This window comes from Pantherophis guttatus, chromosome 3 (genome assembly GCF_059756535.1).
Source record: "Pantherophis guttatus breed Tessera chromosome 3, ASM5975653v1, whole genome shotgun sequence".
In the NCBI taxonomy this organism is placed as follows: domain Eukaryota; kingdom Metazoa; phylum Chordata; class Lepidosauria; order Squamata; family Colubridae; genus Pantherophis; species Pantherophis guttatus.
In genome coordinates, this window is record NC_142065.1 from 214,482,473 (window position 1) to 214,509,873 (window position 27,401).

At 49.7% G+C, this 27,401-nt stretch overlaps 1 protein-coding gene across 8 annotated transcripts in view; it reads right to left on the minus strand.

The window, feature by feature from the left end:
- Nucleotides 1-1,809: 1,809 nt before the first annotated feature.
- CPSF1 (cleavage and polyadenylation specific factor 1) overlaps nt 1,810-27,401 on the minus strand; it is a 38,129-nt gene continuing 12,537 nt past the window's right edge. For 2 of the 8 annotated variants that reach the window (XM_060682151.2, XM_087891432.1), the window contains exons 12-38: nt 26,508-26,630; nt 25,579-25,630; nt 24,190-24,284; nt 23,724-23,798; nt 22,747-22,827; nt 22,275-22,370; nt 21,512-21,625; nt 20,444-20,585; nt 19,658-19,836; nt 18,867-19,003; nt 17,882-18,056; nt 16,274-16,480; nt 15,200-15,289; nt 14,861-15,004; nt 14,435-14,587; nt 14,064-14,180; nt 13,631-13,721; nt 12,371-12,455; nt 10,732-10,873; nt 9,693-9,845; nt 7,723-7,899; nt 7,039-7,105; nt 6,738-6,785; nt 5,411-5,566; nt 3,637-3,766; nt 3,397-3,535; nt 1,810-2,020 (exon numbers count right to left, since the gene is read on the minus strand). In XM_060682151.2, coding sequence (XP_060538134.2) covers nt 1,973-2,020; nt 3,397-3,535; nt 3,637-3,766; nt 5,411-5,566; nt 6,738-6,785; nt 7,039-7,105; nt 7,723-7,899; nt 9,693-9,845; nt 10,732-10,873; nt 12,371-12,455; nt 13,631-13,721; nt 14,064-14,180; nt 14,435-14,587; nt 14,861-15,004; nt 15,200-15,289; nt 16,274-16,480; nt 17,882-18,056; nt 18,867-19,003; nt 19,658-19,836; nt 20,444-20,585; nt 21,512-21,625; nt 22,275-22,370; nt 22,747-22,827; nt 23,724-23,798; nt 24,190-24,284; nt 25,579-25,630; nt 26,508-26,630 — 3,216 coding nt within the window. In that variant the 3' untranslated portion in view covers nt 1,810-1,972. Of the gene's footprint in view, nt 2,021-3,396; nt 3,536-3,636; nt 3,767-5,410; nt 5,567-6,737; nt 6,786-7,038; nt 7,106-7,704; nt 7,900-9,692; nt 9,846-10,731; nt 10,874-12,370; nt 12,456-13,630; nt 13,722-14,063; nt 14,181-14,434; nt 14,588-14,860; nt 15,005-15,199; nt 15,290-16,273; nt 16,481-17,881; nt 18,057-18,866; nt 19,004-19,657; nt 19,837-20,443; nt 20,586-21,511; nt 21,626-22,274; nt 22,371-22,746; nt 22,828-23,723; nt 23,799-24,189; nt 24,285-25,578; nt 25,631-26,507; nt 26,631-27,401 lie in introns of all 8 variants that reach the window. The other 6 variants (XM_087891427.1, XM_087891429.1, XM_087891433.1 and 3 more) reach the window with 3 other exon arrangements.

Below are 27,401 nucleotides of genomic sequence, written 5' to 3' on the forward strand. Positions count from 1 at the left end.
TCCTTGGTGGTCTCCTTGCAGACGTTTCGTTACCCAAGTAGGTAATGTCATCAGGGCTAGAAGAGAATAGGGTATGCAGTGCTTTCTGGGGTCCTTGGTGCTTTTTGATGGTGCTTGGTGATTTCCTTGCAGGCGTTTCATGACCCAACTAGGTAACAGCATCAGTGCTAGAAGGGAAAGGGGTTTGCAGGGAGGACTGTGGGGTCCTTGGTGCTCTCTGAGCTTGGTGGTCTCCTTACAGACGTTTCATTACCCAAGTAGGTAACGTCATCAGGGTTAGTAAGGAGTGAGGTTTACCCTTTCTAGCCCTGATGATGTCATCTAGTTGGGTAATGAAACATCCGCAAGAAAACAACCAGGCTCGGAGAGCACCGAGGACTTTTCACGTCCTCCAAGACTTTAGCCACTGTGTTTTTTCCACAACTGATGGGAGCCAAAGCCCACACTTACTCCCCCTCTTCCCAGAGACCCACTGCACAGAAGAGCTGCCCTTCCCCAAGGAATTCCCCTGCACCATTTTTTTAAAAATTTGATTTATATGCCGCCCTTCTCCGGAGACTCAGGGCGGCTTACAATGCGTTAAGCAATAGCCTTCATACTTTTGTATATTTATACAAAGTCATCTTATTGCCCCCACAAACTGGGTCCTCATTTCACCTACCTTAGAAAGGATAGAAGGCTGAGTCGACCTTGAGCCTGGTGAGATTCGAACCTGCAGTAATTGCAGGCAGCTGGTGTTAATCACAATGCTATCAGTCTGCTGTGTCACCAAGGCTCTTATTGGCCCCACCTGGCAATTACAGGCCTCACCCCGGTTTATTGGACAGGCTTCAGCCTGAGCCGAAGGTGCCAATCCAATCACGGTTTCTGCAGGGGGTCGGATTCTTTAGGGGCGGGCAGGTGGGCCATGGATGTGGCTGCCCCCAGACCCGTATCCTCCTCCAACGACAAGCCCTCGGGAGGGATTTGTTTCATCACCACAGCCGCTTTGGAAAAAAGACAAAGACCATCGCCTGGCCAAAAAAGCATGCCAGGTACTGGGTGCATCCTTGCTTTACTTGCAGCCGTTTCTCTTGGCTCCTGGCAGAACTTTCTGGAAAAAAGGGCCTGCCGTGCCAACTCTTTTGAGAGACCAGATCCCGATACCCGCTTTGTGACCCCTTAAAAGGGCAGCCTGTTCCTCATTTGGCCCCCTTCCGTGTGGCACCTCAATAGGATAGCCTTAAAGAGGCCAAGGTTGGCCACTTTAAGACCAGCAGACTTCAACTCCCAGAATCCCCCAGCCAGCACCGCTGTCTTCCAAATGAAAAATCCCATTCCAGGATGACAGGAAAGAAAGCCAGAATCCGGAGATTTGGGTCCCGGTTGTCCCAAAGCTGTTCCCCCCCCCCCCCCCAAAAGGCAACTGAACTTTTCTTGGGTTTTTTTTGTTTCCTTGAAGAGGTTTTGCTTCTTGTCCAAGAAGCTTCTTCAGTTCTGGATGAATATACAAAGGATATAAATTCCTTCCGTTCCCCACCATTCAGTCAGAAGCGAGGAAGCTTCTTGCATGAGAAGCGAAAGGTCTTTGAGGAAAAACAAAGAAAGTCCAGTTTTCTTTTGAGAAAAGCACCTTTGGGGCAGAATCGAGATCGTTTCCTTCCCTCCGTGGAACTGCAACCATTTCCTCCTCAAGGCCAGATTTAGATCTGGGGGTGGGGGCCCCACTTACCCACACACCCAGCCACAAACTGGTCTGTCCCTGCAGTGTTCACGAGGGTCCCTCCGGCATTTGCTTCACCCCACAAACAGCACACCAGTTGACAACACTTTGTCGTTTCTTTACAAATCCTGAACATTTTATACAAATCTTACATTGATAGTTTTTTTTTTTTATCAAAAACAAATACCAACACAACAAGCAATGCAACAACTTGGGGAGAAGGAGGGGGACGTCGAACTGCCTCCATTGCAGCAGAGAGAGGATCCCCCTCTAGAAATGGGCGGTCACACGATCGATCTCCAGGAGATCTTCCAGGATCTGTGGGAGGGAAGAAGAGGAGGAGATGAGGCGGTAAAGAAGCCAGGAAGGGCCGAGATGGGTCCAAGGGGGAAGCGGAGCTTAAGGAAAGAGAGAGAGAGAAAGTGGGGGTCCCCCACCCCCCAGCTCCTCCCAGGGACACGGAGTGGCCGCCTTATCCCTGGAATTCGGACAACTCGCTGCAGGATAACTTCATGCAAGATAACTACAGGCAGTCCTTGACTTATGACCACAGTGAGTTTGGCCCCATTTTACGACCTTTCTTGCCACGGTTGTTAAGCGAATCTGGCTTCCCCGTTGATTTTGCTCATCAAAGGGGATCACGTGACACCCCCCCCCGAAGCTGCGACCATCATCAATACGAGTCCATCGCCAAAGCGTCTGAACTTTGAACACCTGAATGTGGGGAGGCTGCAACGGTTGTTAAGTGTGAAAAATGGCCAGAAGTCACTTTTTTTCAGTGCCGTTGTAACTTTGAACGGTCACTAACTGGACTGTTGTAAGTCGAGGACTGCCTGTATTGGTAGAACCATGGATTTCTTCTTCCACAATCGCTCGGCTTCAATTTTGCAAATTGAGATGATATTTCGTTAGTTTTTCCAGCTGTTTCTCTCCAGTTCGTGCATCAGCTGATATTGCAATATCAATGAACCAGATTTCCATGGAGATTTGTCCCAAAGGGGCAACTGGACTTTTTAGTTTTTCTTTGAAGACGTTTCGCTTCTCATCCAGGAAGCTTCTTCAACTCTGACTGGATGGAGGGGAAATGGAAGGATTTATGCTCCTTGCAGACACAGCTGGTCCTTTGCATCCTTTCAGAGGGTCCTTGAGGCCACCTGGAGGTTTACCTGTGTCCTCAGGGTGGGGAAATCTGCACCACTCAGGTGACCCCGAGGACACAGATAAACCTCCAGGTGGCCTCAAGGACCCTCTGAAAGGATTTAAAGGACCAGCTGTGTCTGCAAGGAGCATAAATCCTTCCATTTCCCCTCCATCCAGTCAGAGCTGAAGAAGCTTCCTGGAGGAGAAGCAAAACGTCTTCAAAAGAAAAACCAGAAAGTCCAGTTGCCTCTTGGAAAAAAAAGCCCTTTTGGGCCAATGAACCAGACTTCTTTCCCACAATGTCAGGTGTGTTGTGGGCCAGATGTTTGTCCGGATCCCAAAGTCCCACAGGATCTTGTCCTGCTCCTTTTCAAGAACTATATTCCAGAATTATTATGGTGGTTTGTTATCTTGTGTTGAGTTGTCCTGCAGCGATTTGGCCGTGGCGAGTGGGCCCGACCCAGCTGCGTTTCATCCAACTTCTACCTCCCAAGAAGGGGGGTCCCTGCTCCCTCCTCCCCCCCCACTCCCCCAGGCCTGCCCCTGCTGCTCACAATGTCCGGTGTGGTGCCGATTTTCTTGGCCAACTCGCTGCGCTCCATGGTGCTCAAGTAGAGGTAGCGGTTGAGCAGCTCCCCGTCCAGGATGTTACGGACCGCGTTCTGCAGGATGCGTCGGTCGACGTGCAACATCCTAGATGGGAGGATGGAGAGCGGGAGGTGACGTGGCCGGGATCCAAGGATGCCCCCCTCCCCTCCCCACTGTTCCCTTCAGGGCCTGGCCCCTGGGAGTACCTGAAGGCCCGGGGGTTGAGGCCGGCGTGGTGGGGCAGCATGGAGGTCAAGGCGTTCTGCAGCATCAGGAGCCGCCGGTAAGTCTTCTCCTGCATGGGGAGCAGCAGCCCGATGCCTCCGTCCAGAGTGGCTGCGGAAGGAAGAGCACACCCGTCCAAGGACTCTGGGCAGCGTCCAGGTAACCCTTGATTGATGATGACCTGTCGCTTGGCAACCGTTGGGGAGTTACGACGGATCCCCAAAATGGGCCTCGCGACCTGGAATCTTAAGTTCCAATGTTCGGCCCTCCTCACCGTGGAAATCCATGGGTGCCTCGGCAACCAGACTGCATTTACAGCCATTGCATTTACAGCTAGGATCCCTTCCAACCCTCTATTTCTATTCTATTTCTATTCTTTTTTTAAAAAATTAATTTTATTAAATATACAATTTAAAAACAGTAGACGGTGCGATTTGTCTGGTACATACTTTTCTAGCATTTTTTCTTTTGTGTATTTTACAATATAATATCATCCATATTCCATATATACTTTTTTGTACATTCCATCACACTTCAGTTACATACATATTCCCTTCGTAAAATAAATCCAATTTATTCCTATCTAATATTTCTTAATTTTATTTTATTTATTTTTCTCCCCTTTCCTTCACTCTGTTTCTAATTCTCTATCCCTACATTTCCTCCTTTTCTCTAGCCATTCATAAAATATATTCCAGGTTACACAGAATTCCGATTCATCTTTATCTTTGAGCTCCATTGTTAACCTGTCCATTTCTGCACAGGTCAATATTTTGTTAATTATTTCTACCTCCTGTGGGTTTATTTCTATTCTATTCTATTCTATTCTATTCTATTCTATTCTATTCTATTCTATTCTATTCTATTCTATTCTATTCTATTCTATTCTATTCTATTCTATTCTTCTATTTCTATTCTTATTTCCTGTTCTATTCTATTCTTTATTTTCTCAATGTTTTTCCCAGAAACTGGCGTTTATTCCTGGTTTCTGGCAAAAAAAACCCGCCCCATCACAAACAAAAGATTCGCTTAACAGCAGCAGCCTCGGCTTTGTGACCGTCACATTCACTTAACCACTGCAAAAAATGTAAATGTAAAATCAGGTGAGGTCCCGTGGTGACCCGTTTTAAAATTGTCATGACTTAATGACTGAAACTGCAGCCTAAATTACAGTCCTTAAGTAGAGGACTTAATCAATGCAGATACCAATCAAGGAGAATCTTTGTTGCTTAGGGTTGAAATGAGGGGTCCTTGGTGCTCTCAGAGCTTGGTGCTTTTCTTGCAGACGTTTCATGACCCCACTAAGGAACACCATCAGTACTAGTGGAGTGGGGTGTGCAGATAGGAGGAGCAGGAGGACTGTGGGGTCCATGATGATGTTACCTAGTGGGGTAATGAAATGTCTACAAGGAAACCACCAGGCTCAGAGAGCACCAAAGACCCCCCCCCCACAGTCCTCCTCCTCTTCCTCCTCTCCTTCTTCCTCTTTCCCCTCTTCCTCCTCCTCCCACTCCTCTCCCCAAGCCCCACTCCCTTCCAGCACTGATGCTGTTACCTAGTTGGGTAATGAAACGTCTGCAAGAAAAGCCCAGATATTCTCATCTGGAAACCCTTCAACAGAACTTCCTTTCCTAACGAGACTCACAGGTGCAAGATTCCCCAGTGGTAACACAGGAAGGCTGTGTGAATGGGACGAGAAAAGCACCCAATCCTGGGTCTCCCAGGATCCCCTGCTCCCGGCCCCCCCTCGCTCACCGAACCAGGTGATGTGCTTGTTCTCCCAGGCGTTGGTCTTCTTAGCCAGCCCTTCCAGGGCTCCCCGGCACGGCGTCCTCCAGAAAGCGTTGACGTGGGCACCCACGTGGAAGTCCGCTCGGCGGAGGAGCCTCATCCCGCCAAAGCTCTCCTTCGCTGCAGGGGAAGCAAAAGGCCCCGGGGGGCTGCTGGGAGGGCGGGAACTAGGAGGGGTCAAGAGTGAAACGTGGGCAGCTACGTTGCCTCTTCATTTCAACTTGTCATTAGAGTAAAAGGGGGGGGGGATGTTGACTACGAATGGGTTAATTTGGAGAAACGAAACTTCTGCAGTTCCACGGGAGACTCTGGAAACTGTTCAAGGTCAGATCAACAGGTGTGCAGAAGAAGGCAGATGGTTCCCAAAACGAAGAGAATGATCTAGGTCAGGGGTCTCCAACCTTGGCAACTTTAAGGCTTGTGGACTTCAACTCCCAGAATTCCTCAGCCAGGGTTGAAGTCCACAAGTCTTAAAAGTTGCCAAGGTTGGAGACCCCTGATCTAGGGGGAAGCCTGTGGGTGGGGGCAGGGCTGGGAAATTCATCGTTTAATATTGTGAACTGGTGCCTTAGAAGTTCAGAGTTCAGTTTTACCTTTCCATTCCTACGCAATGTATTCAAGAAACAGGAAGCTTTTCAGAACTGAAATGATCCTAAGGCTTTTATCTGGATACTCAAGCTGGATGTTGACGGGAGGAGCCCCCCTCCCCAAATGCCCCCTTCCCAGTCCCTCCTGACAAGAAGCTTCAGCATCCTTCGACTAACCGCTGCTCCAACAGGAGCCTGGGGTTGGCAGGGGGGATCCTCAGGGACAGGAAGCAAAAGCGACCCAAAGTTGCTTTTTCCAAAAGGCAACTCAACTTTCTTGATTTTTTTCCCCTTGAAAACATTTCGCTTCTCATTCAAGAAGCTTCTCCAGTTCTGGTTGGTGGGGAACGAAAAGATTTATATTCTTTCTTCGTTTTATTCTCCTGAACCCAGATGGCTGCAAAGAATATAAATCCTTCTATTCCCCACCGGTCAATTAGAACTGAAGAAGCTTCTTGGATGAAAAGCGAAAAGTTTTCAAGGAAAAAAATAAATCAAGATTTAAGCTCAGCTGCCTTTTGCAAAAAGAACCTTTGGGACAAGCCTGACCTGGATGATGGAGAATAACTTTAGACACAGGTGAAACTGACCCAAATCTCCCTAAAAGAGAGATGGATCTCAGCCCATCTCTCTTCCGCCAGAGTCAGGGGGAGGCAGATGGAAGATAAATTTAATGAATAATCAATTCCTTTGCTTCTTCTCACCTTCAGGCAGGTACATGTAGACCAGGAGGTTCCGGTCCCTGTCGGACACTGCAAAAGAAAAGTCACTTTTTTCAGTGCCATCATAACTCTGAATGGTCACTAAATGAACCATTATAAGTTGAGGACTACTTGTCATCTTCCTGGGATCGCACAGTTCCCTGGTGAATCCAGTCATTCCTTACACATCGATCCCTCTCCAAAGCCCCTTCTTCATTCTTTGCCCACCACTCCCAATATCCCTTGGGCCCCCCCGGGCGTTGCCCGCCCCCACCCCTTTCCGAAGTCCCCCTCTGGGACGCACCAAGGAATCCCAGCTGGGCGTTGTCTACCATGAAGTCCACACTGTAGACCTCCAGGGGCTTGGCGTCCTGCGGACAAGAGAGAGAGAGAGAAGCGTGGAGGTCAGCAGAGGCCCAGGGACATGGGCTGGAGGGTGCGTGTTAGGGAATGGCTGATTGGCTAGCTCTGTAGCCAACATACTTAAGAGGAAGCTTGAATCGTGGCTTATTTTTCTTATTGCATTATTATTGCTACCTCTGCTCCTCTCTGCCTGTTCTCTCTGCATGATTACTGCTTGATCATTGCTACTTGTTGTTTTCTACTGTTTTACCGATTGTTTTACTGCTGTACTTGTTCCTGTTTGCAACTCCAAAAAGAACTGTTTTATTGCATATGACTACAACAACTGGTAAGAAGACTTTGTTCTTGGAATATCCCTGGATTGACAATTTAACTATCTTTATCTGTGTATGACCTGGATTGGTTATTGGACTTTGCTTTGCTTTTTCCTAAAAGTAAAAGAATAACACAACTCAGTGTGTCTGTGTATTGACAGTGCTTATTCACAATCACTCTCAGTCGTTTCTCATGTGCACAACCTTGCTACTCAAGGGTTACTCTGTGCATATTCCTTAACAGTGTGTGTGTGTGTGTGTGTGTGTATGTGTGTGTGTACAGTCCTCCCCACCATGTTTGGGGTCCCCACCCGGCTGACGAGCGAGAGGGTCTTGCTCTCCTCCTGGTAGCGCAGCAGCGAGATGCTCTTCATGACGTCAGCAGCCAAGATGAAGTTCTTGACGCTGATCATCTGGTGGATGTAGAGCTGGGTGTCGATGAAGGCCATGCCGGTCAGGTCGTTGTCCTTCAGGCTCCAGAGGAAAATCTGCGCCGGGGGACAAGCGGGCGGGTGGGCAGGCCAGCCTTGTCTCTCTAAAATTCACCCCCCCCCAAGAAACCACCACCCCCCCAGCCACCTGCTCCATCATCCTTGGCCACCAGAGTCAACTTCTCGAGCAAAAGCCGGCTCTTCCCTTCTGGCCCCAGCAGGATGCCCACCTCCCACACGGGCTGGGCTCACCTATTAATTCTCATTTAGGATTAAACGGATTGAATGGATACATTTACCCTCAATTAACTCTGGACGGTTTACAATACAGGGAGTCCTTGACTTACGACTGTTCATTTAGTGACCATTCGAAGTGACAACAGCACTGAAAAAAGGGACCTGTGGCTGTTTTTCACACTTTATGACCGTTGCAGCATCCCCACAGTCACATAATCAAAATTCAAATGCTTGGCAACTGGCATGGACTCAGGGCGGTTGCAGTGTCCCAGGGAGAGGGGGGAGGTTTCACGTGATCCCCCTTTTGTGACCTTCTGATACCCAAAGTCAACAGGGAAGCCAGATTCACTTAACAACCGTGTGACTAACTTGACAACTGCGGTGATTCACTTAACGTCTTTGGCTAGAAAGGTCATAAAATGAGGTAAACCTCACATAACAACTGCCTTGCTTATCAATGGAAATGTTGGGCTCAAAATTTACAAAGCTTGTACACAATAGAAACTAAATTTAAAAAAAATACTCAAACCTAATTAAAAGATGGGGAGAGGGAGAGGGAAGGCCTGGACTCCCCATGAAATCATTCTGCTTCTCAGATGTTATTGGAGATTTGATGTTTTCTTTTTAAAAAATTTTTTTTTCTCTTTTTAAAATCAATAAAGTATATTAAAAAAAAAAAAGAAATCATTATGCTTCCCTCTGGTCTGCCTGCCCCTCCCCCACCTCACCCCCGCCCCCGTAACAGGCCCTCCTCCACAATTCCTTTGTCAACCCAGTTCCCAAAGTCCCAGGGCTCCTTGGTGGGCCCAGAGCTGGGTGCTTTTCTTGCAGACATTTCATGACCCAACTAGGCAACAACATCAGGGGAGTTTGTAGAGAGGAGGAGGAGGAGAAGGACTGGTGGTTTTCTTGCAGATATTTTCATAACCCAAGTAGGTAAAAAACCCTTCTCTTCTAGCACTCAGGATGATACCGTATTTTCCGGACTATAAGATGCACCTAAATTTAGAAGAGGAGTTCAACAAAAAAAAGTTTTTGGCCTCTGTGGGCCCCATTTTCGGGCCTTTTCCAGCCTTTTTTCTGCCCATTTTCAAGGCTTTTTTTGGCCAGTTTTTGAGGCTTTTTTCACGCCGTTTTTTCTGAAAAAATTGGCCAAAAAAAAAAGCCTCAAAGAGAGGCTGAAAAAAGCCCTGAAAATGGGCTGAAAAAAGGCCTGAAAATGGGCCATGCGGAGGCAAAAAAAAATGGCCGGTGGGTGACTGGGGCTTTGGCAACATTCGGTCTATAAGATGCAGACATTTTCACCTCCTTTTGGGAGACAAAAAAGTGCGTCTTAATAGTCCGAAAAATACAGTACTTAGTAAAGTAATGAAACGTCTGCAAGAAAACCATCCAGCTCAGAGAGCATCAAGAACCTCACAGTCCTCCTTCCTCCTCTTCTTCTTCTTCTCCTCCTCCTCACAATCCCCACTCCCTTCCAGCACTGATGATGTTACCTAGTTGGGTAATGAAACATCTGCACGAAACCCACCAAGCAGGGAGAGCACCAAGTCCTAGCTGGGAAGAAGCAGCTGCATGGCCTCTGGCCCTTTCTGGGTCCCTGAGCGACTCACCTTCTGGCCGATGGCCGAGACCAGGTAGCCGTTGCAATGGCAGAGGGCAGTGACCGGCCCCTTCTGCTCCTTCTCGTACAGCACCTTGAACTTGTTCTTGGTGAGGGGCTGGCCCGGTTCAGGAACAACCTCGATGATGTCCATGATCAGGATCTGCAGAAAGAGGATCGATGGGGGAGGAGGAGGAAGAATCAGAGTCAGAAGAGAGTTGGAAGGGACCTTGGAGGTCTTCTAGTCCAACCCCTGTTCAAACAGGAGATCCCTATAGGATCCCTTGCTCACTGATCCCCTCCACAAACTCCCGTCATTCACTGTTGTGGCCCGTCAGCGGCCTGTGCAGCTAGTAGCTGATTCCAACAGCGAGGAGGCTGGTGTGGTGCTGTGCCAGCAGCCTGTGCAGCTGGCGCTCGAGTCGGACAATGAGGAGGCTGGAGAAGATACCGTGGTGCCAGAGGCAGGGATTCAGCCAGGGCCTTCAGAACCTCCAGAAGCTTCCATGGGTGAAGAGGAAGAAGAGGAGGAGCCTCTTCTCGATGCACGGGTGTGCAGAGCTGCCAAAAGGCAGGAGTGGCTCCTCAGGAGGAGGTCTCCTCGAGAGTAAGGCTTGGGGCTAATTGGCCACTCCCTTAGCCTATTTAAGGAGGAACGCCGACTGAAGCAATTTGCAAGGAACAACTTTAGTTCATTTTCCTCGCATCTGGATTCTCTGCAAAAATTGCTTCTGGGCTTTCTGCCAACCTTAGTAAGATTGTGATTACTTTATCTTTGGTTTCTTGTAGGCTGTTAAGAAAGCTTATTAACAGCCTTTGTTTTGAAAAAGACTGAGCTATTTTAGTAAATTAAGTTTTGTACAAACTTTTTGTGTGCTGGGTTCTTTGGGGTCCATAGCTGGGGCAGAACATTCACTGGCTGAACCTCCGGAGTGTGTGGGACGCACACACACATTGGGAATTGGAGTAGGGGGCAGTTGTGACCGGCAGGGAAAAGCTTCACAGAGCAGCGAGGGAGGGTGTGTGTATTGTGTGTGTGTGTGTCTCACCCGTCCCCTGCAGGTGACTTCTTCTCCCTGCATCAGGCAAGTCCCGACGGCGATGTAGCCCTTGAGGCCGGAGACCGTTTCCTCGCTCTTCAGGGAGACTGTCTTCATGCAGGTCACGTGTTCCCACTCCTCCAGGTCGATCCTGCAGAGTAGAGGAGGGGGAGGATGGGATGGGGGCGGAGGGGTGGCTTACGACCACAACCGAGCCCAAAATTCATGTTGCTAACTAAGTGAGACATTGGTTAAGTGAGTTTTGTCCCCTTCTGTGACCTTTCTTGCCACAGTCGCTAAGTGAATCACCGCAGCTGTTAAGTCAATAACCCAGTCATTAAGTGAATCCGGCTTCCCCCATTTGACTCTGCTCGTCAGAAGGTCCCAAAAGGGGAACACGTGGCCCTGGGACAATGCCACCGTCATAAATATGAGTCAGTTGCCAAGTGTCTGAATTTTGATCACACGACCACAGAGGGGCCAACTCTGGAGGGAGGGGGGAACATAACATAGTTAGATGGGGGAGGAGGGGGTTGTAGCCAAAACAAAATAGTTTCCTGTGGGAACCAAGGACATTCCAACCGGTGTCTGGGGAGAGGAGGAGTCCGGTTTTCAGGTGACCAGGCAGCACTTTGATTGGACAATGTGACTGATTGTTTGGGGAAAGGGGGAACTTTCCCTTTTTAATCAGGTGAAAACCGCAGGAACTGTCCTGCCCCCGTTGGAGCCTGTATCTGCTGGGGAAGATGAGCTGGAACCTGAGTGGACAGAGATTGAGGGGGCGGCTTCGTTGGCTTCAGAGGAAAGTGGGGAAGGGCAGGGCCTTTCAGGATTAGAACAGTTCATAGACAGGGAGGAACATGAGAGACAGAGCTCAGGAGAGGAGCAAGGACCACCCCCTCCTGATCCTTGAGCACGAAGAGTGGAGAGAAGGCGAGAACAGCGCAGGCCGACCCGACAACTCGCCCATCTTCACAAGGCACACCTGGGGAAAGAGACTTAAGGAGACGCTGTGGAGAGGGGCATTTGTCGGGAACAAACATTGAGCCCCTGAAGTATGGAGTGCCGACGTTTGAACTTCCCAAGACTCCTTGCATTCTTCCTGGACTAATTACCTGGATCCTTTGCTTCCTGAATGCCTTGCTTTGCCCTGCTGGATTTATTGTTGTGCAGCCTTGGTGTACACAGCACTGGGCTGGACTATTTGCAGCCAGAGACTGCTTGAGGTGTGTGTGGGGGTTTGACATCACTTTGCTCTGGGACTGGCCAGAAATGTGGGAGCGTTTGGGGGGATTTTTGGAGCAATAAAGGGGCAGTTTGAACTGCCAAGCTGCCTGTGTTATCTCTGTGCTGTGCCTCGGATCATCACAGGAACCTTCAGAATCGGTTTTCACCAGTTTGTGCCAATATAATATCTCCAATAAAATTGTTCTTTGAGGAACTTGCTTGCTATGGAGTTATTTCTTGGGACATTGACCATGAGCCTCTGATCTCCACAACCCCCCCAAAAAAGGAGGGGAAGGCATTGGACCAGATGGGGCAACGGCCTGATCCTACCTTCGGGGCTCTGCCAATGGGACGCCCCCTCCCTCCCCGTGAAAGCCTCCCCGAGTTTAACCCCAAGGATCCCCGTCTCCCCTCTTCTCACCTGGTGTTGGGGATGGTCTCCCAGCTGACCGGAGAGATCAGCTGAATAGAAAAGGCTTCCTGCAGGGGGTGCATGTAGCGGTCATCTGCGGAAGAGAAGAAAGAGGGCTGTTCGGTGTTTGGCCCCCACTTCAAGAGAGAGGTGAGGGACGGGGGGAGACGGAGCTCCAGAACTGGGTACCAATAAAGGGGGGGGGAATGTTACTCAGGGTTGAAATGAGGCGTTCTCTGAGCTTGGAGGTTTTCTTGCAGGCCTTTCATTAACCAACTAGGGAACATCATCAGTGCAAGAAGGAAGTGGGGTTTGTGGGGGGGAGGAGGAGGAGGAGGAGGAGACTGTGAGGTCCTTTGGGCTCTCTAAGCTTGGTATTTTTCTTGCAGACGTTTTCTTGCAGATGTTTCATGACCCATCTAGGGAACATCATCAGTGCAAGAAGAGAGTGAGATGTGTGGGGTGGGGGAGGAGGAAGAGAGGAGAGGAGAGGAGGAAGAGGAAGACTGTGGGGGTCCTTGGTGCTCTCTGGTTTTGTTGCAGGCTGTCAGCACTTCAAACTGCATTTACTCTAGTGCTGACATAAGAAGGAGAAGCGAAGGCGTCTGGAAAGGGACGTTTGACTTTTCACCTACTTATTTTCCCTGGAGATAATATCCCCTAGGAGATGGGATGGGAGGGGGGAAATTCCTTTGAGCTGGAGCGGTAGATTAGGGGTAGAATGACTTGGAAGATGGCCAATGAGTGCAGGGGAGTGGGGAACGGAAAGGGAGGGTTTTGGGTCTGGAAGTCAGTGTTGGCTTCGATGGAGTCGGATTTTAGAATGTTGTGCTTAATAAATAGGAGTTTTCCTTCAAAGACTTTGTTTGAAATGCAATTTATTTGAGATGACCTCGAAGCCTGACACAGGCCTTTCTTACCCTACTAGGGAACACCATCAAGAGGAGAAGGAGAGAGAAGGACAACTGGGGAGTCCTTGGTGCTGTTATTAATATATAGCCCAGAAAATCACTATATTGAAATCCAGCCATTCCTGCCTCATTTAAGGGCCCATCCCTCGCTCCTCTCCTTGGACCCTAACCGAGCAGCTGGAGGCCCCTTGTCTGTGGACAGTCCAGTAAAGCTCCTTCCATGCTCCTCGCCCCAAAGACCCTCCCCTGGGCAGGACCAGGGGAGAACTGCTCCGGGGTCATCCTCAGCTTGGGCAGAGCTTCCTCCAGGAAGGCCCCTGGGTGGAGGATGTCGCCCGTTGGCCCCCAGCACACTCACCTCTCTCGATGGTCTCGAACTCCTTCTCTTCTCCTGTCATGTGGGGGATGCGGGTGCAAGTGTTGTTGATGCTGGTGGACACGGCGTACACCTAGGGAGGAGGGGAGGGAGTTTGTTCCAGGCTCAGGGAAGAGACAGGAATACGTGGCGTGAAAGAAGGGAGAGATCCCACTCAGAAACCGTTGAAACCGTGAAGCTTGCCATTATGCAAGTTGAGGATCCAGAAATCCACAACCTGAACACTGTCACACAAGAGCAACGAACTTCTTTTGATATTGAAGGAACATTTAAGGGTGTAATCTGAATCCGTGTGACAACAAATGCAGGAAGGAATCGAGGGGGAAGGAAAAGGAAGGAAACTAGGCTGCCTTGTGTTACCAGGGCAATTCAATTTCCAAGCCAATCTAGCATTACCCAGAGCACCCAGTCCCACCTTGGACTCCACGTGATATGCTACGTAGTGGGCGGTGCAACGCAGCGGGATCTTCCGGACAGGCCAGGGCGCGTCGTAAGAAAGATAGGCAGGCAAGACACTGATGCGCAGCTCCCCCTGCAGGGCAGAACACAGTCAGACCTCCCTCTACCACCGGGGTCTCCAAACTTGGCAACTTTTAAGACTTGTGGAGTCCAGTTCCCGGAATTCCTCAGCCAGCCATGATGAAGTTGAAGCCCACAAGTCTTAAAAGTTGCCAGGTTTGGAGACCCCTGCTCGGCCAGGTTCTGGGTCAGCTCTAAGGAACGCAGCACGGCAGGTGTTCCAACCAGGGGGGCCTTCCTCATTCTAATCCTGGGGACGAGGCTTACCTGCCGGTTGAAGTAGAGGAAGCCCTTGGGGCAGTTGACATTGTGGAAGGGGGCAAAGGACTCAATGGGGCCATCTATGGTCATGGGGTGCAAGCGCAAGGCTCCCCGAGATGTCACCAGCAGCCAATGGGGCGAGGGCCCACAGATGAACACCTGAGAAGGAACACAGATGCTTCTGGTGCAAGGAACTTTGAGAGTTGCTCTTCTTGACTCCTTCTGATCTGTACATAAAGTCCCACCCCTCCCCACCCCCAGATTTTGGGGTCCTATTCATCAGATGCCCCAAAGCGGCTCTTCCCTGACCGTCTCCACCAAAAGACCCCCCCCCCAAAGCTTTGGTCTCAGTTGCTCCTCAGAGAAACCCAGAAGCCCCTCCTAGCCTGTCCCTCTGTCCCGTTTCCCCCCCCCCAGGAATTCTTCACCTACCCCCGAATAGCCATAGATGTCTTCAAAGTAGCGGAAGCGAGCGACCCGTCCTCGGGGGACTCCCGCTTCCTCGCCCCCTGCGCTCTCGGACTTCTTTTTGGACGGCCGGGATTTCTTTTCCCGGAAGTTGATGTTATGGGGAACCTGGTTGGAGGAGAACCAAGAGAGCAGGTGTGAAAGAAAGAAGGGCAGCCTACGGGTGGGATAGTGGCCTCTCAGGCTGCCCCTTCAATTTGCCCCTTCCCTGGTAAGGTAACAGTGAGACCCAGAGGAAGGAGGTGGCTGCCCTCTCTCTCCCCTGTGCTGATGCGGGAATGTCACAACCGTGAAGGCTGTTACCTTTTTGAATCGCACTTTGAGGTTGGTCTGGCCCAGCTGAGAGTCATGATTGAAGGCCTCGTAGATGAGCAGCTCTTGATCCACATGGACCTGGCAAGAGAAATGGGAAGCCAGCTGAGAGACGCTGTAACCCAGAGGCTCCCAAGGCGCAGCTCTGGGGCTGCGGGCGCTGGTGACCCAACTGCACGAGCTCTCAGCCTCCGTTCCTCGGCTCCCTTCCCAAGGGAACCGACTGACAGTGAGAGCCAGTTTGGTCCAGTGGTGAAGGCTAGAAACCAGGAGACAGTGAGTTCTAGTTCCATCATCAGCACAAAAGCCAGCTGGGTGACTTTGGGCCGATCCCCAGGAGACTGTGAGTTCTAGTCCCGCCTTTAGGATGAAAGCTGACTGGGTGACTTTGGGCCAGTCACTAGGAGACGGTGAGTTCTAGTCCTGCCTTAGGCATGAAAACCCTCTGGGTGACTTTGGGCCAGTCTCTCTGTCAACCCAACCTACCTCAAAGGGTTGTTGTGGGGAAAATAGGAGGATTAATTTCTAAGTGTGATCAGAAGTTATTGCTTCTCTGACTTCCTGTCTAAGATGTCCCAAAGCTGCTTTTCCAAAAGGCAACTGGTTTCTTTTTCCTTGAAAAGGTTTCGCTTCTCATCCCAGAAGAAGCTTCTTCAGTTCTTCAGAAGTATTTCTTCAGTCGTTCAGAACTGAAGAAGCTTCTGAGATGAGAAGCGAAATGTCTTCAAGGAAAAAAAAACCCAAGAAATTCCAGCAATGGCCTTTTGGAAAAGCAGTTTTGGGACAACTCTGACCTGGAGGATGGAGAATCTCCACAGACATCCTGTCTGAAATGTTTTGGTAACCTCCCCTCCGCTGAGCTTCTGCAAGGTTTACCTCCTTATCGCCTCTCTCTGTCAAGGTCATCTTGACTGCACGTTCTTCCGATAGCACCACTCCATCACGGAAGTGGCTGCCTGAACTTCTGCGCCTCACTTTAATTTGGCTTTTTATAGGAGAAGGGAAACCTCACATGGTCCTGAACGCTGCTGGGATCCCTCGGGGCAGGTGGCCCTCAAGACTCACCAAGAGGTACGGCCGGCTTTGCCGATTCCCCAGGGCTACGAGGAGGACTTCCTTGACCAGTGGCATCTCCGTCTGGCGCATGACCTCCTCCTTCTTGGTCTCCCCCTGGCTGGCGGGCTGCCCAAAGGAGCTGTCCACCAGCACCCGCTGACCCATGGGGAAATTCTTCACCAGAAAGACCAAGCGCCAATCAGGTAGCTGGTAGATCTGTGGGAAAGAGAAGATGACACTGGGAGGAATCGCAAACCGCCTGGTGGAGTTGCCAAAAGAGTCCACGCAAGTCCTGGGATGCATCAACAGAGGGACAGCATCAAAATCACGGGAAGCGTTAATTCCACTTTATAAGGACTTGATAAGGCCACCCTTGGAATCCTGCATCCAGTTTTGGTTGCCACGATGTAAAAAAGATGTGGAAACTCTAGAAAGAGTGCAGAGAAGAGCAACCAAGAGGATGAGGGGACTGGAGGCTGAAACATATGAAGAACATTCATTCATTCATTCATTCATTCATTCATTTATTTATTTGCTCGATTTATATGCCGCCCTTCTCCGGAGACTCAGGGCGGCTTACAATGCATTAAGCAATAGCCTTCATACTTTTGTATATACCTGCTTAGTAGGGCTTTCGGGGGCCCCCAAGCGGTGTTCTTTTTTATACAAAGTCAGCTTATTTCCCCCACAATCCGGGTCCTCATTTTACCTACCTCGGAAGGATGGAAGGCTGAGTCAACCTTGAGCCTGGTGAGATTTGAACTTGCAGTAATTGAGCCTTGGTAGTACAGTGGTCTAAGGCACCCTGTTATTAAGCTGGTTATTAAGACTAGCTGCCTGCAATTACTGCAGGTTCGAATCTCTCCAAGGCTCAAGGTTGACTCAGCCTTCCATCCTTTCTAAGGTAGGTGAAATGAGGACCCAGATTGTGGGGGCAATAAGCTGACTTTGTATAAATATACAAAAGGATGAAGGCTATTGCTTAACGCATTGTAAGCCGCCCTGAGTCTCCGGAGAAGGGCGGCATATAAATCAAATTTAAAAAAAAATTGCAGGCAGCTGGCAACTAAGTGCTACTTTAAGAGCACTTAATCCACTGCACCACCAGGCTCTGGTCCAGAAAATTCAGTTGCCTCTTGAAAAAGCACCTTTGAGATAACCGTGACCTGGATGACTGAGAATCTCGATAGACATATGAAGAACAGTTGCAGGAATTGGGCATGGCCAGTCTAGAGAAAAGAAGGAGTAGGGGGGACATGAGAACAGTCTTCCAATATCTCAGGGGCTGCCCCAAAGAAGAGGGGGGTCCACCTATTCTCCAAAGCACCTGAAGGCAGGGCAAGAAACCATGGATGGAAACTCATCAAGGGAGAGAAGCAACCTGGAATTAAGGAGAAACTTCCTAACAGTGAGGACAATTAACCAGTGGAACTACTTGCCACCAGAAGTTGTGGGTGCTCCATCACTGGAGGGTTTTAAAGAGGAGACTGGATTGAAATGGTACTAGAGGGTCTTCTGCTGCTTGAGCAAGGGGTTGGACTAGAAGACCTCCAAGGTCCCTTCCAGTTCTCTTATGCTGGTGGAGCTGCTTGCTCCTGGCCCGAGAACCAGGCTTACCTCCATGGTGCCGTTCTCCCGGACCAGCATGCACCAGTGGGTTGGCTCGGCCTTGTACTGGTGGGAGTCCTTGTCCACGGAGGGCAGGCTGCTGCGCCGTGGCTCCTCCTTGGTGGGGCTGAAGAGAGTGCTGGAGTCCCCGTACAGCATCTCCTCTTCATCGTCCACCGTGTTGCTGCAAGGGGTGGATTTTTATGTCTTTAGAACATTGATAGGAACGGACATCTTGCCTCCAGGTAACCCTCAAGTGGACGAAAGGAAAGGAGGAGTGGAAGCTCATTTGTGGGGGGAAAGTTTCACCCCTGCCCCTCTCCCTTCCCATCCCCCCGCTAAGACCCCAGAGATCCATTCTCTCTCTAGATCTCAAGGCTGTTAAGTTTTTTGACTCCACTGAACGGGGTCTCCAACCTTGGCAACTTTAAGCCTGGCGGACTTCAACTCCCAGAATTCTCCAAGGTTGGAGACCCCTGCCATTGAAGATACGGGAGGGCACTGAATACAGACAGTCCTCGACTTATGACTACGATCAAGCCCAGCATTTCTGTTGCTAAGCGAGACAGCTGCTAGATGAGCAGTGCCTCATTTTACGACCTTTTTTGCCACAGCTGTTAAGCGAATCGCTAAAATTGTTCAATTACTACTAACACGGCCATTAAGGGAATTGGGCTTCCCCCTCGACTTGGCTTGTTGGAAGGCCGCAAAAGGGGGATCATGTGACCCACCCCACCCCCCCGGGACGCTGCGACTGTCATAAATACGAGTCAGTTGCCAAGCATTTGAATTTTAATCAGGTGACCCCGGGGGATGCAATAATGGTGGTGTGAAAAACAGTTGTAAGTAACTTTTACAAGGGCCGTTGTAACTTCGGTCACTAAGCAGGTGGTTGTAACTCGAGGACTGCCTGGGAGGGACGCAAGCACAAGAGGGGCTTTTAAGAGAGTGGGAGTCTCCTTGCCCCCCGTCCTCCTTCCAAAGGAGCCCCCACCTGAGGTCCTGGATAGGCGCCTCTGATTCCGACTGGCTCCTCAGGGAAAGCTCATCCCGAGAGCTGGACGAGTGGCTCTCGGTGGTGAACATGCCACTAACGTCCCGGTAGACACACAGGGCGATGACCCTCGATTGCTGGGAAAGGAGACAAGAGGAGGGCTGGAAGGTCAGAGCCAAGAAAGGACAATCCCAAGCAGGAAAACGGGATGAACCTCCGTCTCTCTCCCTTTGCGAGGGAGACCGGCAAATACAATCACTAAACTAAAGTACACTAAACTGTAAACTAAACTAAACAAACTCAGCTTGGAATCTTTACACAGCCGCAAGAGGCTTAATTAAGCTTGATCTCCCGCTAGAGCAGGGCTCTCCAAACTTAGCCACTTTAAGACTTGTGGACTTCAACTCCCAGAATTCCTCAGCCAGCCATTCTGGGTCCACAAGTCTTAAAGTGGGCAAGTTTGAAGACCCATGAAGCCTGATCTGTTCATTCCCATGGGAAGGCGAGCAGATTCTTGTAACTTAGGCAGAAAACAATAAAGTTGTTTGTTCTAGCTCTGGTTGCTGGTGCCTGATAGAAACCAAGCAAATGCGATTGAGCTGCACACAATATATGTGGCTTCTGCCAGCCAACAGGGACTCAAGAGGTCCCTCAAAGCCCAGATGTTCTTCAGTGTGTCCAAGCTCATCCATCACTTGGCCAGAAGCTGCTGCTTTGGCGACTTCTTTTCAACAATCTTGGAATGACTGGACTCGTGACACGGGTCCACGTGAAATACAAGGCTCACTCACGTGGTGCAACTGCGGTTTCTGTAAGGTCAGGCGGTGCGTCCGGCCTCCGTAGCTGTCGCTCTTTAGCACGAACATGGTCACCTGGCCTTCGGAGCTCATGATCACCACGTAGGGATCAGCCACGGCACAGTGCACAATGGGTGAGCCGAGGTCCACCGGGATGAAATGTAGCTGGTTCACTGAGGAAAAGAGGCACAGACAGCTGAAGAATTTGTGGGTATCAGCCTGAGGGGAACATGTCACACTCCTAAGGGACTCTGAATTGTCCCATCTCATGCCAACTTTGTAGTGCTATCCGAAGTAGGGCACGGAACTCTCTACACGAGGGGTGTCAAACTCAGTTTCATTGAGGGCCACATTAGGTCTGTGGTTGATCTTTCAGGGCTGGGCGGGCATGGCCGACTGGGTGGGCGTAGTCACCTTGACGCCATTCCCCAAACTGCTGGCACGTTTCCTCTTCGCATTGGGTAGACCATGCCAAAGCGACATGGGCTGACCCCTTACATTTTCCAGGATGGCCCCGTGGGCTGGATCCAACCAGATCACAGGTCTTGTGTTTGATATCCCCGGTCTACACCATGTTCTCAACTACAGCAACATTAAGATGTCCGGACTTCAACTCCCAGAATTCCCCAGTCAACATGAACGGCTGGGGAATTCTGGGGGTTGAAGTCCAGGCATCTTAATGTTGCTAAGGTTGAGAACCCCAGGTGTAGACAACTGAATTATTGAACTCCCAAAATGGGACAGCAGGGAAGGTGAGCCAGGTAGCATTTCTGCACTTACCTCCTTCCAGCAGGCGGATACCCAGAGGGGACACTTGAACAATGTAGCGGTTCTCGCCAATGTTGCCAGAATATACGGTGGGGCCCTGAGTGGCAAAGCCGCTGGTGTCCAGCTCCATGATCTCCTGGCCAGTTTGCAAGATCTGAGGGAGGAGAGAGAGAGAGAGAAGAATACCAGAGGGCAAATATTCCTAGCTGGGAGCCAGATGAGGTAGACATTGTCTTTGCTGAGAAGGGACATGGTCAGTGACTCTGGCAGGGATGGCTTCTCCACAAAAGCACACCACTAGCCAAGAGTCACCTCATGCGTTCCCAACTCAGCCCTCTGTTTGTTGTTTCTGCTGACATCCGTAAGTCACCCCTCACTTGCCCAAGGTAGATCTTTGGACTGCCAAGGACCTCCTGAGGAAGGGAAATGCTCAGTATGTCAGGGGCATCTCAGAGAGTTCATGTCCGCCAAGGCAAGCCAAGGCAAGCCAAGGCAAGCCAAGGCAAGCCAAGCCATCCAAACCCAACCCAACCCAACCCAACCCAACCCAACCCAACTCAAGCCAAGTCAAGCCAGGCCAAGCCAAGCCATGCCACCCCATCCAACCCAACCCAACTCAAGCCAATCCAACCCAACTCAAGCCAATCCAAGCCCACTCAATCCTACTCAAGTCAAATCAAGCCACTCCAAGCCAACTCAACCCCAACCCAATTCAAGCCAAGCCAAGGCACTCCCAGCCAAGCCAAGCCAAGCCAAGCCAAATCAAGTCAAACCAAGCCATTCCAACTCAAGTCAACTCAACCCCAACCCAACTCAAGCCAAGCCACTCCAAGCCAACTCAACACAGCTCAAGTCAAACCAAGTCATTCCAACTCAACCCAACCTAAGCCAACTTAAGCCAAGGCAACTCAACACAAGTCAAACAAAGCCACTCCAACCCAACCCGGCCCAACCCAATCTAATCGAACTCAACTCAACCCAACTCAACTCAACCCAACCCAATCCATCCAAACCCAATGTAATATAATGTAATCCAATCCAACCCACGCCAAGCCACGCAAGCCACAGAGAAGCACCCACCATGGTGGAGTCTTCACGGCTCAGGATGAGGAACCCATGTCGCTTCCCATCATCTGCTGGCTCAGGTGGAGAAGGCTCCTTCTCAGTACCTTCTTCCTGAGTATCTTCTTCCTGCTAGAAAAGTCATGGAGGATGTGTCAGGGTCCACCCTCCATCCCAAGATCAATAGAGAGCCCCTTACGGACATGGTCAGAGATGACAACCAGCCCAGGTCACTGTACTGTATAACAAGACCCCACAAAAAACAATCAGGACCCCAATCTTCGTGCCTGGCAGAGACCACTGAGGACAGAAGAGGCAAAACTCATGTGGGAGGCAGCATTAGTGAGAATCAGAATACCAAACCATCTTCAAACCTTCTTCATGGATCTCTGGAGGCCACCTGGAGGTGAATGGGACACTAACCGGGCCCAACAGATGTCTGGACTTTTCCTGACTAACCAAGCAGTCAAAGAGAGGTAAAATGCCTCCCTGCCCAGCGTCTCCCATCCTTTAGGCTTCAACAACACACAATAGGATTGTTGGGCTGTGAATATTCTCTGTGGCTTGAAGGATGAGCTGCCCACAATCCAGAAACATGTCTAGCAAAGCACTCCGAGACAGACCAAAGCTGGGCCAGCAAGCCACCGTCCTGTCCTGGGAAACCTGTACATAGCCAGGGCCTTCTGTCCTCAGTTGGTAGTGGGAAGGAGAGCCAATCAACTGCAGGAGACAATGACTTCATGCCCATCTATAAGCCTCCAAAACCAAAGGTTGGACATACGGTGGCTTCCTCTGCCTTCCGAGGCGAGATCACCGTCCACATGTCGTAGCAGCCGGGCAGTTCAAAGGTCGTAACCACCTGAGGACGGATGCTTTTCTGCAAGAAAGGGAGAGGGAGACGTCGGGGTCCAGCATCTCCAGAATATAACATTCGCAAAAGCTTCCTGCACAGGTGTGAGACTTCTTAAATTTTGTTTCAGGATATTCGTGGCTTTAAGGAATGAGGTTCACACCTACTAGCACTGATGATGCTATCTAGTTGGGCAATGAGACGTCTGCAAGAAAACCACAAAGCTCAGAGAGCACCAAGGAGCCCAAAGTTCAACCCCCAAGCTCTAAATATTCCATCATCAGTGCTCCAATGTTCTATGGGGCAACCCTAGACTATGCTGCATGTCATGGGGCTCGGCCCGACTCTCCTCCATGGAACAGGTCTGCAGGGACTCCCCAACTGTGTGTCCCCCCCCCCTCACCTGCAAGACTGAGAGGGCACCGTTTTTGCCGTAGCCCGAGCACACCACAATTTCTAGATCAGGTTCAGGACTATTCTGGAACTGGAAAAAGAAAAAGAAAGCTGAATTAAGCAGGCTGCCTCCTTTGTAGCTTTTGCACAGCAAACCCCCTCAATTCTCCAAGAATCCCCCCGCAGTTTTCTCAAGGACATTTTATCTTAAGGACAGGTAAATCTTTTGCAATTTGAATCTGTTTTTTTTTACATGTATCATTGTTTTTATATATCTATGTTTTATTATAATGTAAGCCTCCCAGAGTCGCCTTGAACCTTGAACCGGCAGCAAATAAATTTAATAAATATCCAATTTGCTTATCACGGGTCCTTGGAAGGACTCGATAGGTAGACCAAAATGCCAAATCCAGACTGAACATCTGGCTGATTGTGCGAGGAACCATTTTTTTCTTATTTCTAGGGGACTGGATGCTAAAACATACGATGAACGGTTGCAGGAACCGGGCATAGCTAGTCTAGTGAAGAGAAGGACCAAGGGAGACAGGAGAGCAGTCTTTCAATATATGAGGGGCTGCCACAGAGAGGAGGAAGGGGGGGTCAAGCTATTTTCCAAGGCACCCGAAGGCCGAAGAAGGAACAGTAGATGGAAACCAATCAAGAAGAGAAGCAACCTGGAATTAAGGAGAAACTTCCTAACAGTGAGGACAATTGACCAGTGGAATTGCTTGCTGTGGGTGCTTCATCAATGGAGGCTTTTAAGAAGAGACTGGGCAGCCACTTGTCTGAAATGGTTTAGGGTTTCCTGCTTGAGCAGGGGGCTGGACTAGAAGGCCTCCAAGATCTTTTCCAAATCTGTTGTTTTGTTTTTCTTTTTTCTTCCCCAAACCACCTTTCCTTCTGAGGCCAGATGGCGTCCACCTCTCCCTCCCAAGGAAATTGCTGGCATCCCTGTGAGCCTGGGAGGCAGCAAACCGGAGCACCCACCTCCTCTGAGAGAAAGGCCGGTTCCCCCATGGCAGCGTTGGCGCAGGGCCCAATGTTCAGGATACTGTCGCAGACCTTCCGGAAGAGAAGAGAGAAGCATCAGATTGGCTGAAAATTTCTGATTCACTAAGAAAAGAAGTGGAAAGGGGCAACATGGGACCCCAGCAGCCCTCAATGCAGAGGAAATCTCCAGCACACGTCAGAGAAAAAGGACCTTCGGGAATCAAATTGTTTGGAGGTCGTCCTTGCAAGATGTTGTGATGGACAGGAATTAGGGCCGGCTGAGGAGAGCTTGGGTTGCGACCACTTGGCAAGGCTGGGGTGGCCAGAACTCCGAGGACTGGTTCTAAGCAACCCTTGGGGATATCAATAGAAAGCTCTGGGCTCAAATGCCAGTCTGGTTTTGGGAGGGTCTGAGTGGCCCTTTGGGTATAGAAAGAGCCTGGGGAAACCGAGGCAGACGTACCTCAAAAGAGTAGGTGGTCAGCTGGGTGCCGGACTGGGCCTCGCTGCCATACACCTCGATCTCATCCACTTCGTCCTGTGGAGCCGACTTCCCTCCTGCACGCAACAGGTTGGGAAATAAGGAACAACAGATGGATGGCCTCATCCTTTTAGCATCCTTCCTTCAAGCCCCTTCCCCTCTTCTCCCCAAGCACTTCCTCCTCCTCCTCCTCCTCTATTATTTTACTTGCTTCCCACCCAAATAGGGATGGATGGGATGTTTTATTGATTTTTTTTAGTGTTTTAGTGGTTTTTACTGTTTTTATGGTTTGAAAATGTTTTTAAGATTTTAATTGTAATATATAATGTATATAAGATTTTAATTGTAATATAAGAGCCTTGGTAGTACAGTGGTTTAAAGCACCCTGTTATTAACACAGCTGCCTGCAATTACTGCAAGTTCAAATCTCGCCAGGCTCAAGGTTGACTCAGCCTTCCATCCTTTCTAAGGTAGGTAAATTGAGGACCCAGTTTGTGGGGGCAATAAGCTGGCTTTGTATAAATATACAAAAGTATGAAGGCTATTGCTTAACGCATTGTAAGCCGCCCTGAGTCTCCGGAGAAGGGCGGCATATAAATCAAATTAAAAAAATAAAAAAATAAAAAAATGCTTTGAATTGTGAGTCTCCCAGAGTCATTTGCTGAGATGGGTGGCTAAAGAAATCAGACAGATAGATAGATGGATGGGTGAGTAGGTGGAAGGATACGATAGATAGGTAGGTAGGTAGGTAGATTGATAGATAGATACTACATAGATACATAGATACATAGATAGAAAGATACCATTTCCCCCAAAATAAGACATCCCCTGATAATAAACCCAATCGGGTTTTTGAGCGCATGGCAATAAGGCCAAGCGCTTATTCCAGGTTTCAAAAAAATATAAGACAGGGCCTTATTTTCGGGAAAACACGGTAGACAGACAGACAGAAAGACAAATATGGATGGAAGGAAAGACGGACAGACAATGAGACAGACGGACAGACAGGGCGTGAAGTGCAGCTGACCTTCAGGCTAGAGAACCTGATGGCCGAGAGTTCTTACAAAGCTCTCAGATATTGGCAGAGTCGGCTGATCAAGGACCTCCCCCTTCTCCCCTCCCCCCAAGTCCACCCTATGTGTCAACAGGAGGACTCAGAAGACCCACTGGAGCTGGGAAAGGGGAGAGGGAAGGAGAGGCTGCCCCCCACTAGAAAACTGACCAGGGAAACAAAAACCCTTATGCCGAGTGCATCGGCTCATTTGCAACATGCACACAAGACAGGACTCTTCCGCCCCCTTCCCCCCCCCCGAGACCCTACAGAGTGTGGGGGTCTGACTCGGCCCCTTGGCTGCAAATCAGGACACCCACCAGACCAGTTGGCAGACTGCTCCACGCGCTTCTTCTTCAGGGGGGGTTCTTCCTGTGAAGCAAACAGAGCTGTCCATTGGCAAGGAGACGCAGGAGACCTCCAAACTCCCCTTCTGCTGCTGCTGGTCAAAACCCCCCTGTCTGTCTCAGCAAGGAAGGCCCCCCCTTCTGGAAAATGGACTCTCCAACTTTGGCCACTTTAAGACCTGTGGACTTCAATTCCCAGAATTCCCCAGCTGGCATGTGACTAGGGAATTGGAGCAAGTAAGGACTGCGTGTACAGGGAATTCTCGACTTACGACCACGATTGAGCCCAAAATTCATCTTGCTAACTAAGTGAGACATTGGTTAAGTGAGTTTTGCCCCATTTTACGGCCTTTCTTGCCACCGTTGTTAAGTGAATCACTCCAGTTGTTCAGTGTTGAGCGAATCTGGCTTCCCCGTTGACTTTGGTTTTCAAAAGGCTGCAAAAGGGGATCACATGATCCTGGAACACTGAAACTGTCATAAATATGAACTAGTTTTAATGAGCTGGGCCTCATTTTACAACTTTTTTGCCCGTTACTAAGCGAATCACTGAAGCCGTTAAACGAATCATGGCATCATTAAGTGATCCTGGCTTTCCAATTGACTTTGCTTGTCTGATGCCAGCTGGGAAGGTCACAAAAGGGGGGATCATGTGACCCTGGGGCAGGGCAACCGTCCTAAGTACATGCCAGTTGCCAAGTGTGCAAATTTTGATCATGTGACCAAAGGGATGCTACAAGAGTGAAAAGTGGTCATGAGTCACTTTTTTTCCAGTGCCATTGTAACTTCAAACGGTCACTAAATGAACTGCTGTAAGTCGAGGACTACCTGGACTACCCTGAAGAGGAGGCTTTAAGTGTCGGGCTCAGCTCTGTGTTGTGGAGGAGGATGGAGAGACTCACCTTCTCGGCAGAGTCCTTAGCGATGCTCATCGGGGCCTCCTGGAGCTTTTCGGTGTATTTCAGGAGAAGGGAGTTTCCCAGACGAGAGCCCAGGAACAGGTAACCGGGCTCCAAGGTAATCATCTGAGATCCAAAGGGGGAGCGGGGAAGAGACAAGGAGGAGGAAAAGTCAGACTAGCCTAGAACGTGACCGACATGGGTCCAGGCTATTACACTTAGAACGTAAACTTAGAATAACTTTATGGTCACTAATCGGCATACGTTAAAATGAAATTTCGTTGCATGCAGCTCTCAAAGGGTCTCCACCTCCAATATAAACATGACAAAATAAACAAATAAATACAAAATTATGTATGTACCCACAGGTATTATACGACACAGAGAAACAACACAGTCTAGTTTGGAGGTATATATGTACATGGGGAGAAAAACGAATCTTGTGAGTTTGCCAGACAGACGGCCTAGAGAACAAAGCAATTTCAGAATCTGGTAGTCCTGCTAGAAATACTTAGAAACCTCCTCTCGGAGGGGAGCAACAGAAACAGACCGGGAAGTGTGTGCGTGGGGTCTCTAACAATGCTTTGAGCTCTAAGCACATAGCGCTTATAAGCAGTATTCTGAATGACAGGAAACAAGCTTCGTATAATCTTCTCCACTGTCCTCACCACTCTCTGTAGGGACTTTCTATCTGGGACGCTGCTACCACCAAACCAAAGAGGGATGTGGTTCGTTAAAACGCTCTCAATTGTGCCTCTGCAGAAAGTGGCCAGGACAGAAGGCCTATCTGAGGCAGAACAGGATAACTCACCACAGCCAACTCACTGTGGGACAACTGGTCACAGGACGATTTAATAATTCAGTTTAATTATTTAAAGTAAAGGGGAAAAAATTAAT